Source organism: Armigeres subalbatus, chromosome 2, assembly GCF_024139115.2.
Source record: "Armigeres subalbatus isolate Guangzhou_Male chromosome 2, GZ_Asu_2, whole genome shotgun sequence".
Taxonomy (NCBI): domain Eukaryota; kingdom Metazoa; phylum Arthropoda; class Insecta; order Diptera; family Culicidae; genus Armigeres; species Armigeres subalbatus.
In genome coordinates, this window is record NC_085140.1 from 393,732,592 (window position 1) to 393,747,092 (window position 14,501).

The 14,501-nt window shown below is 40.8% G+C and overlaps 1 protein-coding gene across 1 annotated transcript; it reads right to left on the reverse strand.

Annotated features, from left to right (window-relative positions):
- Positions 1-773: 773 nt before the first annotated feature.
- LOC134217412 (uncharacterized) lies at positions 774-7,763 on the reverse strand. The gene is made up of 4 exons (XM_062696153.1): positions 7,529-7,763; positions 2,630-2,714; positions 1,725-1,994; positions 774-1,500 (listed from the first exon to the last, which is right to left on the reverse strand). The coding sequence occupies exons 1-4, from the start codon at positions 7,540-7,542 to the stop codon at positions 1,498-1,500; spliced, it is 372 nt and encodes a 123-aa protein (XP_062552137.1). The 5' UTR covers positions 7,543-7,763; the 3' UTR covers positions 774-1,497.
- Positions 7,764-14,501: the final 6,738 nt, after the last annotated feature.

Consider the following 14,501-nt stretch of genomic DNA (forward strand, 5'->3'; position numbering starts at 1 on the left):
CTCAGTCACTGAGTAGTTGACTGTTAGAGTTTAAGCTTTCTCCAACTTCAGGGCGATAACGGGATTTTTTTTCGAACCATCATCGGCCCGAGCTCGGAAAGATAAAGATTTTATTTTAGCTCTTTCCAATGCAATTTCGGCGTAAAGGAAGAGACCGAACGAATAGCTATTACTATCCAAAATATCGAACGAGGCCGTAAAAATAGGGTCTGATGTAATTTTCAACCATTTTTCCGCAAGCTTTAACTTTTAATAAATTCATCATAACTTTGATTCAAACCTGTTCAAACTACAGCTGCAAATAGGACAACCTTCACAAAAATGTTGCAGGGGTAAATAGTAAAATTATTGGTTTGCATCGAACAGTGGCAACAACTTTTCAAAAGGATCTAAGTAACATTTTTTTATGATTTAGTTTGAGCACTGCAATCAAAAGCTTCCACATTGGTCTGTTCATTGCAATATTCAAATTAAATAATGGAAAAAATACCTAGGTCCTTTTGAAATGTTAAGCAAGACTTGTATCAAACTTACACAAATGTATGATAAAAGTTGTGCAATTGTGATGCGGAAGTTTAAGAAACTAACCATACCAAGATAAAACTTCGAATATGTAAATTTAATAAAAAAATACCTGATATTTCAAAACGTTTCTTCTTCTTTTTGTTATTCTGATAATTAAGAGCTTTTCAAAAGATGTACCAGATTTCTCAAAAGACTCTAGTTATATATATATATATATATATATATATATATATATATATATATATATATAAGAAATGCTCTGAAGGATCAGAGTTCAATAAAAAAATAATTTTATTCCACTAATTATAAGTTACAATAAGTATCATTCACTTCTCACTCGAAACTGATTGAATTTTCCTACCGCTAAACCTTTTATTAACTAAATCTATCAACTCAGCAAAACGGTCCCGGTCAAAGTCTGCATCGATGTCGTCCGATCCGTTGTCGTTCGCTTGGCTTTGCGCACGTTGCCACCTCAGCTGGATAATTCCCTGGGTCATCACTTTTACGTTGCATCGATCGATGGGCCGGTCGATGGCTCGTTCTGATGGGATGGCACGTGGGCAACTCTGATCCTAACGCCTCCCCCCTCAAGTATCAAGCGTCCTCGTTTGATGTTTCAGGAGCTCGAACCTTGGTTCTGGGATGAGTTTCAGACGCTTCTGTCCGGGGTCCTTTCTTGTTGTTTGACTGTTCGAACCATCGGTTGCTTCTACTTCTTCTAGCTTCTTTGTTCTAAGCATCCGTGCCTCGACGTGGTTCTTTTTGGCATCCTTCTTGTGAGTTTTCTTGTAAAGAAAAGCAATGACGAAACAGAAAAATGTTAAAATCAGGAGGGCTAGCCCTCCAAAAGTTACCCTTTTATGTGTGCTGTTAAAGGAAAGCTGGATCATGCTCAATTCTTCCAGGTTTTGAATCCGCAGCATGAAGTTTTGCTCCTCGTTGTACGTGTAGTTTGACTTCTGAAGAGGTTTACTGTAAATTGGGATCAAGTAGTTGTCTTGTCTTGAGACATCTATTTTACCAGAGAATGTGAAGTTACGTGCTCTGATTGTGCAATTGCCGATTTCTATTATTGTTGGTTCGGTAATGATTCTTGAATCCCCGCATGAGTCGTTTACCTCGATGTTTTCTGTAGTGTCAATTAGGATTACGCCGTCTGTGATCTCTTTGGCTTGGAATCCTTGTATTGTACTTACGAGTGTGCATTTTGGTGTTTGATGCGTTAAGATATTATGGATGCATTCGTCCTCGATCAGCTTGGTACCTTCACAAATGTCGCATTTTGTCGTTTGGGCGTAGATCAGATTGCCGTGCTTTGCCACCAGGTTTATGTCGGTTTTTATCCTCGAATTGTTGACCTTCAACGTGTGGAGCTCCAGGAGGTCGAAGTCCTTGTCGTCTAGTACTGGGGTCTTCACAAGTACCATCGCTTGTCCGCCATTGATGCCGGTAGTTGCTGAGCAATACTGAAATATTTCGTCAAGATAGTTAAGGTGGATGTTTTGCTTCCTAAGTTTCACTGCGATTGCCTGCTTGTCGTCTAACGAGAGGATGTTCTTATTTATGAGACCTAATCTGGAGAACTCGACTTGTTCTTCTATAGATTCTAATATATGAATTATTCTATCTGTATTCCAAATGAGATTAATGAACTCCAAGTCTGATCTAAGGTTTTGTACTGTGTTGAATTCTCTAGAGATTGTAGAACTAATTTTCCTCAAGGAATCTGTTATGTTATTGATTTTGTTTTTATAAAGTTCGTTAATTTGGATTTGCTTGATTTGGTTTTGTACTAACTTATTCTCCTGGTTCTTCAATATTCCTAATCCTTCGTGTATGATCTCAAGATCCTCGTTATCGGGATTACCCGCAATGAATTTAATTGCTGTTCCGAGGACGTTTATCAGTGCTCTTTTTGTTCTACTTGGGCTTAAACTAAAAAGTTTTTCCTTAGCTATTGTTAACTTTTCCTGTAGGGTTTGCTCTAAGTGTTCAACGGTTTTAAATGAGTGTATGATTTTTCTATGTATTTGATGTTATCTTGTAGTGATTCCAAACTAATCTTATGTAGTGTCCTATCATATCCTATCCTTATCCGTACTGTTTTTGTTTTTATGGCCACCATGCCATTGTTATTCGATATTTCCTTATATGTAGTCGCATTTATCAGGTGGATGAAGATTAATCTGAAAAAGGAACATATTTCATTTGTTTAATGTTTTGTTCTGTTGAGGGCTTTAAGGTGTTATATGTTTTTATTTTTTAATCCGATTTTTATGTATTTTTATGTCATTACTATCTATGTATGTGAGTTCGTTATTAGTTTTAACTGTTGAAATTTTATACGGGTCTCTATCTTTATTTAGTCTTTGACTATTTTTAATATAAAGTTTTTCATTCTGATTTAGATGTTTAGGGCTTTCATTATTTGAAAATTTTTTCTCGTGATTTAGTTTTCTTTTATTAAGCTCAACTTTAACGGCCGATTGAATTTTACGAAAGTTTTCTGCTATTTCCTCCTGATTGGTTGAATTTGATGAGTTGAAAACTACTTCCCGTGGTTTTTGATTGATTGCTGAATGAAAAGTATTATTGTAAACGTCAACCAAAACGTTAATTATTCCGTTAAGGCTCAAATCTTTGAATTTTGCATGGAGAGTACGATAGAGTTCGATTAATGTGGAGTGGAATCTTTCTACGATTCCGTTAGAACAAGAATTACTCGCGTTATGGATTTCGATGTTTAAATCGTTGAGAAAACCGACGAAATCAATGGATTTAAATGAAGGTTCTTGGTCGCTTACTATAGTCTTCGGTCTACCGAATTGTCTTATGTGCTCGGTGATTGCGTGTTTCATATCGACAATTGTTCTTGTTTGAAGCGGAATAACGTTTGCAAACTTTGAAAACGAATCGACTACAGTGAGCCATTTCTGACCCTTCATGAAAAATACATCAATGTGGATTCTATCAAAGACAGTTTCGCCAAAAGTACTTTTTTGGATTAATTTTGGAGGCTTGCGATCGTATTTGCTACGTTTGCAAATATCGCAAGAATTTATGAAAATTTTGAGCTTTCTTTCTAGCTCGGGAAAAAAGTATCTTTGTAAAATCTGTCTTTTGTTTTCTTTTAACCCTCGATGTCCATATCCATGGGTACTTTCGATCAGCTCGTCCTGATCGGTGCCCAGTCTGATGTCCTCCAAGAGTTTCTCTGAAATAAAAACTTTGAAAATTTTATTAGCCGAAAAATGTATTCTATATGTTTCTTGTATAAGCTGCAGTAGGGATACGGGAGCTTTGATGCAATTAATACCTTTAGGATTCAGGCATCTTTTGAAAACGTTCACCACATCCGGTTCGGTGTACTCTGGTTGGGCAATTATGTATCTGTTATATATAATTATGTAACTGTTATATATAACAGCTTGGTGGAAATCTGTTTTAATTCGAATAATTTTAAAATTTATTGTGTGTCAATCGGTCTTTCCGTGCAGTTTATAAAATAATCGTCGCTAGTATTCGCAGAATGAATAGTCTCTAAATCTTCATCGCTTTCAGCTGTATTTGCATTTATTTCATCTTTCACCTTTATCCTGGATAAAGCGTCCGCAACGACGTTCTGTTTACCTGGTTTGTAGATGAATTCGTAATTGAATCCGCTCAATTGCAACTTCCATCTAACGATTTTATCATTAGAGTTAGTCATTGAGTAAATCAAAGGTTTATGGTCTGCTACCAGTTTAAATCTGCGACCATGTAAATAAGTTTTGAAGTGCTTCACTGCCCAAACTACAGCCAAAAGTTCTTTCTCCGTGGTGCTATATCTTTCTTCGGTAACGTTTAGCGTTCTTGATGCAAATGCTACTGGCCGATCTTTCCCAAGTGTACCTTGAGATAGTACCGCTCCAATGGCATAATCGCTCGCATCAGTCGTTAGAATGAACTCCTTCTCATAGTCCGGGTAGGCGAGTATGGGATCTCTTACAAGTATCTCTTTGCATTTTATGAAACACTCCTCCGTTTCAGGAGTGATTTCGAATTCGGCGTCTTTACGAAGTAACTTTGTCAAAGGTTTCACTAGTTTAGCGAAATCTTTGATAAATCTTCTGTAGTAACCTAACGTTCCAAGAAACTGTCTAATTTCTTTAACGTTTTTAGGTACTGGCCATGACCTAATAACTTTAATTTTGTCTTCATTGGGTAGCACTCCATCTTTGGTGACGGTGTGACCTAAAAATTGTACTTCGTTTCTAAAGAATTCACACTTATCAAGCTGAATCTTTAGTCCTGCTTCTTTAAGCCGTTTCATAATCGTTTCGAGATGTAGTTGATGTTCCTTGAGGGAAGCAGAAAAAATAATAATGTCGTCCATGTAGACGAAGCAACAAACTCCAATTAAATCTCTGAGCATACAATCCATTACGCGCTGGAATGTTGCCGGAGCTTTTTGGAGCCCAAAGGGATTTTTTGTGAATTCGTATTTGCCTGAATTCACAGAAAATGCGGTTTTTTCCGTGTCCTCTTCATCAAGTTGTATCTGATGGAAACCAGATACTAAATCAATTGTAGAAAAATAACAGGCTCGACCCAGTTTATCTAATATGTCGGTTATATCAGGTATTGGGTACTTATCATTGATTGTCTTTTCATTTAGTTTTCGGTAATCGATAACCAAACGAAATTTCTTTTTCCCAGAAGCGTCCGCCTTCTTGGGTACGACCCATACAGGGGCACTTGTTTTTGAATTTCTTGTTCGAAAATTTGTGGGTATCTATAGGACTTTACATGAATCGGCAAATTGTCAGTTGTTCGTATTTTATGTTTTATTTTATGCGTAAACGTGAGTTTTTCGCTTTCGTCGTAGAGAATTTCCAAGTTTCTGCGGATCACTTCATTAAGAGCATCTTTCTCTTCATCGTTCATATGCTCGTTCCTGAGGTGATAATCGACATTCTTTGCCGGCAACTCACAATTTGGTTTTTCGGCAATTTCGCATTTATCTGGCCCAATGTTAATTTGATTCATGTTTATCTCTAGAGGTTTTCTGGAATGGTTTTGAATTGCTACCGTCGCCTTTCCATTTAAACTTCTGTAGATTCCCGGTAAAATTGAAAATTTATCGAAATCCCTCTCGTCGGTGATTGTGAAATCTCCGTCTTTCAAGGTTTTAATTGTTAGATATTGGAACTCTTGTTCAGAAACGTTAATTTTAAGATCGTTCATAAACTTCTGTTTCAATTTATATTCCTTCCGTCCTATCTTTAATGTGTTCTTAGCAATGTTTAAGTTGGCGTTAAGGTCTCGCAATGACTCATAGCCAATGAGCCTGTCGAAAAACTCGTGAAATTTTAGAACATAGAACTTTAGTTTCTTATTTATCTGAAATGGATCAAATGAAACCGCATGTGTGATTTCGTGTGACCCTTGAATATTCGAGACCTTTACTCCTTTTACAACGTCACAGTATTCTAGATTAACTCGATCGGCTGAAATGTAATTCTTATTCGCGCCGGTGTCGATTAAGAATTTCAGTTCGCCCTTGCTAGTTATAAATGATATGTAAGGAAGAAAGTTATTATTCATTCGTTTGGATCTAGGTTTCGAGCCCCGAGAAAATTTAACTCCTCTCCGAGAAAGAATTCGTCATCATCAGAATCCAACGCCGAGTCATCGACCGGTTGGGTATCAGATTCTTGTTCATCCAGCTCGTGTTCCTTTGCATCGTTACGTTTTCCGTTTATGTGTGCATTCAATTGCATTTTAGACCTGGCTGTTCTCATAGAGACGTCGCCGTCGATCGGTTGTTTGGCTGAATGGTTTTTGAAATAGCCGGAGCCGGACTGATTCTGGCTCTGATTACTGTTGGTGTTATTGTGATTGGGTTTAGAACTATGGGATTGAGCATTATAGTTAGAGGTTCGCTTTGAAAAATGTTGTGGTTGCACACTTGGTTTCTGCTCTAATTTTTGCCTATAGGCCGCATTAGAATATTGCATAGTTATGTGGTAAGCTTCTTCTAATGATTCAGGCCTATAGCTTCGGACGTGCATAGACAATTTTTCCCCTAGACCATCGATAAATCGTGTTAAGGTCATAAGACCGATCAATTTATTTATGGCTTTAGTACTGGATTTATAATCGTCCATTACTGCGGCGGTTGATTTTATCGCCGTATCAATGCCCTTAGTTAAGTTATAGTACTCCGTGATGGTTTTGTTCCCTGGCTTATATAAAAAAGAGATTGGAAGTGCGAGGCTAGGTCCCTTCTGTCCCCGTACGCGTTAAGTAACACTTCTTTAATTTCATCCCAGGTGCTCGGGTTTCCGGCTGCAATTAGAATTTCTTTTGCATTGCCAGTAATTTTACTTTTGACCGCACGTATAATTTGATTATATGTGGGTGTATGTTTGTGCTTATCGAAAAGACTCAACGTATCTTCGACGTCCTCGATCCAAGCTTGTGTCTCTTTTTTGTTGCCACTGAAAGGGCTTAAAATTTTTATTGGATCGGGGGTATTGTAAGCTAAAAATGGATCTTCCGCCCTATTTTGCAATCTAGCTAAGATGTCAAATAGCGATTCCTGGTTTTCTGTTAATTTTTGCACATGAGCAATAAGCTCTTCCTTCGTTAATTCGTTGGCCATTTCTACGTTTCTATTCGCGTTGAATAGCACGGATCGTTTTGTTTTCGCGTTTGCGCTAATTTTGGTTGTGAGTACTGAATATTATTTGAGCTCGATATTCACTCGCAGTTCAAATAGAATTCGAATACAGTTTATGATCAATTGGATCAATAATTACAGAACACTAATACAGAAATTATTTGGGTTCAATATTCGCTCTCCCCTCAAACGAAATTCCGTTAATGCACTTTTCTAATGATCGTTGGGATAAAAATTATTTGGGTTCGTTATTCGCACTCCCCACAAATTGAATTTTCACTAATACACGTTTCGATACACTTATCGCTTTGTAATGGTAATAAAGTTGGTACTTACAAGATGATTTTCATCAGGGAGTCCGAGTGAAGTTGAGATACGGGTTCCAAATGGCGGGAACAATCCTCCGGTAGCCTCAAATCCTGGATATCCGCTCCACGACAGCTGAATGCTGGACTACTGGTGCCCTCGATTGCGCGTAGAATTGCTCCTCTTTTAAAACTCGTTGATTATGATAGCCGATATTCGCTCTGCACTAACACTTCACACTAAGTTTTACCATTTGACTACACGACTGCGCCAGAAATGCTCTGAAGGATCAGAGTTCAATAAAAATAATTTTATTCCACTAATTATAAGTTACAATAAGTATCATTCACTTCTCACTCGAAACTGATTGAATTTTCCTACCGCTAAACCTTTTATTAACTAAATCTATCAACTCAGCAAAACGGTCCCGGTCAAAGTCTGCATCGATGTCGTCCGATCCGTTGTCGTTCGCTTGTCTTTGCGCACGTTGCCACCTCAGCTGGATAATTCCCTGGGTCATCACTTTTACGTTGCATCGATCGATGGGCCGGTCGATGGCTCGTTCTGATGGGATGGCACGTGGGCAACTCTGATCCTAACGTATATATATATATATATATATATATATATATATATATATATATATATATATATATATATATATATATATATATATATATATATATATATATATATATATATAGTGTTAGAGCTGAACAACAAAATTAAATGTTTCAATAGGGTTTTAGAAGCGATGTAACGTTAAAAAAAAACACATTAAGGTAACTCCTTACGGAATCCAAGTTTCACTCGATACGGAAGCGACGCACGCAGCAAAGCTAAATAAACAAAAATGACAGTTGTGCGCCGCCTCCGTATCGAGTGGTGTGCCCCTGGAAACGCAAGTACTTTGAAACCTGGATTCCGTGAGGAGTGTCCTTAATAAAGTTAAAAAAAATTACCACCAGTCATTTTTGTACATATGAAATCTCGATGTTTTAAATTCGAAGAAAAACTATATAAAACAATGTTTATTGGCGAAAAAATGGTTCAGTAGAATAAGAAAACGACCTTAACCGAGTCCTTAACGTGTTTATTTTACCACCTGTTCCCCTACAGTGTGATGGTTTACAAAATTTGTAATGTTTATTGACTAAAGCCGCTTGCAATTTTGAGACAAAATTTGGATTATAAACCCAAAATACATTTTTCACGCCTGAAGCGCGTAAAAAAGTCTCTCCCATTCTTAAGGCGCTTTCTCATAACCAATTTGCTTGCAACAGGTTGCAATCGACGCAGAATCCTGCCTCATTATTTCCTATTGAAAATGAGCCGGATCGGACTATGGGATCGGAGGTTATCGTCACAATACTAATTTTATAATGTATTATGTAAATATAATGTGTTGTTGCTTATACTGATCCGATTTTCTCGCTATAAAATGGGCACATCGCACTATGGGGATCAGGTGGCCAAAAATCAAAAATCGACTTCCTCCTATTCGTAATTCAAGTTGGCCTACTAAAAGCTAATGCTTTGGAGCATTAAACCCAAGAATATCAGCACTTTAAGACAGATGGTTATCAAGATATAGGCATCAGAACCAAAGAGTTTTTAGCTTTCTAAAAATCATTGCATTCTTCAACTTCTAACATCTCCGGCTACAGTATCTTTTTTCCAACATTTTTAAAAGGTTCTGAAAACTTGTTTCATAGACTTTGTATGAGTAAGTAAATAGCGGAAAATAGGTAGTAAAACATCCTAAAAAGAATCGATGAAAAAACAAGTTGTGTACACGATGGCTTATGCAGCTGGCGAATGATGCTTTATTAGGCGTAGGCTCACCAAGAGAAGGCAGCCCATTATCTATCAGTTGTCAAGAAAATAAATATGAAAAAAAAAACAATCACCCTTTGAGGCTTTCAGTGACGAGCAAAATTGATTTTACACACATCGATGACAGCCTCAGGCGTTAAGTTCCGCAATTCGTCTACTTCAAAAAATCTGAGTAGTGGTCCACCGTGACTAAAAACTTACGCTATGAACCACGGTAATCAGCCTGGAACACATCATTTGAAATCAGTTGAAAAGGGTAGATTGGAATGCAGTGCCTCATCATGGGTGGATTTGACTGCGATCGGATTTGTCGGTGATCTGTGAAGACATTCCAGGCCAGAACAAATTGGCTCTGGCCAACTTTAATGCAGAGTCAATCTCTCACGCTCACGTGGTAGCTATCTACCAGCTTTCGACGAAGAGAGTGCGGAAGGATGATGCGATCTCCACTCAATACCAAACCATCTTGCGTAGAAATTTCATTGCGATAATTGTAATATATTTTAACTGTATCAGGTACTTGGTTGGGTGTTGAAGGCCAATCATGCTGCGTATAGCTAACAATTAGTTGCAAGCCTTAAAAACTCTGAAGATGTTCAACTTTTTGAACTTGTCAGCTTCTCGTCCAGTGGGGCTCGGGACAGAGCATCCGCTACTACGTTGTCTTTTCCTGTTACAAAATCGATACGCAATCGATACCTTTACACATTGAGAAGCATGTGCTGAAGTCGACGTTGTGCTAATAGAAGTGGCTTTTGAAACAGACTAACAAGTGGTTTGTGATCTGTTTTGACAATGGTCTTCTGGTTCCCAACAATGAGCTGGTCAAATCGAACGCATGCGAAGAGAATCGCTAATAACTCCTACTCTATTTGAGCGTAATTGCGTTCGGTCGGCGTTAGTGTTCTCGAAGCGTATCCAATAACTCCATCCGGTTGGAAGACAACGACGCTCAATCCGAAACAGCTAGTATCGCACTCGATGATCAGAGGTTGATTGGCATTGTAGTATTGAAGTGTGCCTGTGTCAGTTACTAATCTCTTTACTAAGTTGATTCCCTCTTCTTCGACTAAAGTTCACTGCCAAGGCGTTGTTTCTGCTATCAGCTTCCGAAGATTTGCCAAATTAGTACTGTGATTTTTTAGAAAACGACTGAGGTAATTCACCATTCCAACAAAACGGTGCCGGAAAACCACGGATTGTTGCTACCATGATTTCGTCGGGTTGAATGCCTTGATCAGTTAAAATATGGCCATACAATTTAATAGACGTTTGACACAGTTTCAACTTTGACCTATTTAACTTCAAGTTGTGCTGTTTTAGCCGAATCAAAAGCTTTTTAAAACATCGATTATGATCTTGTAATACTTCTTCTATGTTGTCACCAACTCCAAGGATCAATACATCATCGGCAATACTCTCGACACCCTTGAGTCCTTCAATGACCTTTTGCATACGCATTTGGAAAATTTCTGGCGCCGGTGCTATTCCGAATGGTAAACGGGTCCAGCAATAACGACCGAAAGGCGTCCAAAAAGTCGTAAATTTGCTTCTGGATTCGTCTAGAACAACGTGCCAGAACGACGAACAACGAGCGTCTGTTCACCAAGGAGGTGCGGCTCCAACAGCGTCTGTTCTGGCATCCAGCGGCTGAGTATGAAATGCTATTCCCCGGAAGCTATACCTAAGATGGCAGCCCCATCCCGGTGGATAGGGAACCTTGGGCCAACAACCTACTGTTCCCGAAACATCAATTTGTTCGAGAATCCGATAATGAAAGAATGCGGACTGATTTTACGGCGACGACTTTTAGCGCGAAACAACGGACACGAATAGGAACATGGAACGTTTTAACCCTAGCCCAGCAGGGTAAATTGGCACAACTTGCCAATGAGGCACGCCGCATGAAGCTTGAGATCCTGGGACTGAGTGAAGTCCGTTGGCCAAACTTTGGAGAACACAGAACGCCGTCGGGACAAGTTCTGCTATACTCTGGTTTACGAGGTGAACACGCTCCCCGGCATCGCGGAGTTGGCTTCCTATTAGGCGCTCAGGCACACTCTGCGCTTATGAAGTGGGAACCTATAAGTGAAAGGATAATCGTTGCCAGATTTAGAACACGGGTCCGAAACCTTACTATAATCCAATGTTAAGCGCCAACCGATGCTGCCGATCTGCAAGACAAAGAGAACTTCTACAGTCAACTCAATGCCGTCGTTGATAGAATTCCGAAGGGTGATATCAAGATCTGTTTGGGCTACTTCAATGCGAAGATCGGATCCGACAACTCGAACCATGAGTGCATTATGGGACGCCATGGTCTCGGAGAAATGAGCGAAAACGGAGAGCTGTTCGCAGAATTTTGTGGCAATAACGGCATGGTGATCGGGGGATCGCTCTTCCCTCATCGACCGGTTCACAAGGTCACGTGGGTCTCCCGTGACGGCTTTTCAGAAAAACAAATCGACCACATCTGCATCAGCCGAAAATGATGTACGGAATAAACGTAGTGCCGATATTGCGTCTGCTCATCACCTCCTCATCGGCGAAATACGCCTGCGCATTGCGAGAATTCGTCGGCAGGAGGAAAGAGTTGGACGACGATTCAACACACGCCGACTGGAAGATGCCACGGTGAAACGGTCCTTCGTTGAAGAACTGGAGACGCGTGCTGCAGATATTCCGGAAGGTGGCAGCGTGGAAGACCAATGGACCGCCATCAAGAATGCCTTCATCGCCACCAGCGAGAACAATCTGGGCGAACTACGCACCCAGAGAAAACAATGGATCACCGATAAGACCTGGAGGAAGATAGAGGAGCGAAGAGAAGCCAAAGCCGCGATAGAGCGATCGAAAACCAGAGGAGCCAAAGTCTTAGCCCGTCAACGATACGCGGCTCTTGAGAAGGAAGTAAAACGCTCATGTCGACGGGACAAGCGAGCGTGGGCAGACTCTCTGGCCGACGAAGAAAAGAGAGCCGCCGCAACCGGGGACATTCGCCTCCTCTAAGATATCTCACGACGCTTAAGCGGGGCGAAGATGAATGCAACGATGCCTGTGAAAGACGCGAATGATCAGTTATTGACCGACCCAACTGACCAGCTGAAACGCTGGTTTGAGCACTTCGAACAACTTTTTCAAGTGCCAGCCAGGCCATCACCACCTCGGCATGATCTGCCTAGGATCCGACGTATAACACGCGTCAATACCGAAGCTCCATCACTGCTAGAGATTACAATAGCCATCCAAAGCATGAAATCGAATAAAGCCCCAGGGGTCGACCGCATATCAGCCGAGAGGCTCAAAGCTGACCCCATGACATCCGCTCAACTACTGCATCGTTTATTTCGTAATATCTGGGACACCGCAACTTTCCCGGTCGACTGGATGCAAGGTATCTTAGTGAAGGTGCCCAAAAAGGGTGACCTGACTGTATGCGATAACTGGTGAGGCATTATGTTGCTGTGCACCGTTCTCAAAGTTCTATGCAAAATTATCCTAGCCCGGATTCAGGAGAAGATCGATGCGACTCTCCGGCGGCAGCAAGCCGGATTCCGTGCCGGAAGATCCTGTGTGGACCATATTGTCACGCTCCGCATAATTCTGGAGCAGGTCAACGAGTTCCAAGAGTCCCTTTACTTGATATTCATTGACTACGAAAAAGCTTTCGACCGTCTCAATCAGGAGAATATGTGGGGCGCCCTGAGACGCAAGGGAGTTCCTGAGAAAATCATCGCACAGTACGAGGCCTTTTCGTGTAGAGTGCTGCACAATGGGGTCCTGTCTGACCCTATCCGAGTCGTAGCTGGTGTGAGGCAAGGATGTATTCTATCGCCGTTACTGTTCCTCATCGTAATCGATGAGATTCTGGTAGATGCGATTGACCGTGAACCAAACCGCGGGCTGTTATGGCAGCCTATAACCATGAAGCACCTAAACGACTTAGAATTGGCTGATGACGTTGCACTCCTCGCGCAACGGCGCTCTGATATGCAGAGTAAGCTCAACGACCTTACCGAGCGCTCCTCCTCGGCAGGTTCAGTCATCAACGTCAACAAAACCAAATCGTTGGATGTAAACACGGTGACCCCTTCCAGTTTCACAGTAGCCGGGCAACCAGTGGAGAATGTTGAAAGCTTCCAATATCTTGGTAGCCAAATGGCGTCAGACGGCGGTACCAAGATCGACATAGGCGCACGGATCAAGAAAGCAAGGGCTGCCTTTGCGAGTTTTAGAAATATCTGGAAGATAAGTGAACGCACCAAAATACGAATTTTCAACTCTAACGTGAAATCTATGCTGTTATACGCTAGCGAAACATGGTGTGTATCAGTGGAGAACACTCAACGGCTGCAGGTGTTCATTAACAGATGCCTGCGGTATATAATTCGAGCCTGGTGGCCTCACAACTGGATCTCAAACAACGAGCTCCATCGTCGTTGTCACCAGAGGCCGATAGCAACAGAAATTCGGGATCGGAAGTGGGGTTGGGTCGGCCACACTCTACGTAGGGGCGGAAACGAAATCTGTAAACAAGCATTAGACTGGAACCCAGCGGGACATCGCAGCAGAGGCAGACCCAGAGGCTCATGGCGGCGAAGCCTCAACAAAGAAATAAAAGAAGTCGACCGAAATCTAACCTGGCAACAGGTTAAAGCGATAGCCGGGCAACGCTCAGGATGGAGATCTTTCAAGTCGGCCCTTTGCACCACCAGAGGTGTACAGGATCCATAAGTAAGTAAGTAAGTTTGATTCGATAAACGTTTAGAAGCTTTTGCCAAGACTCTGATGATTTAGATGGTTTGAAAGATATAGTCTTGCAGAATTTCACAAAACCTAGGATCCGGGACACTTAAGCTGAGAGTAGCGGACAATGGTCGCCATCCGCCACTTGAAGCACAAGCAAATATTTTCGACCTTTCCTCCGGCAAGGAATCTTCACTCCTCCTACTACCTTCATCGGATTACCCTCAAAGCTTTGTAGATGAAGTTTTGACGAATGCATGTTAGGATTCACTTGATTACATAGCTTAGCTTAACATCTATACCCAATCAAACTGGTATTAGTCCCTGTGTCCAATTCATACTTCACAGATTTCCATTCATTGGAGAAATTCAAGTCCAACTTTGCTAATACATTTCCTCCCATGTCTGTGTTGTCATAGAT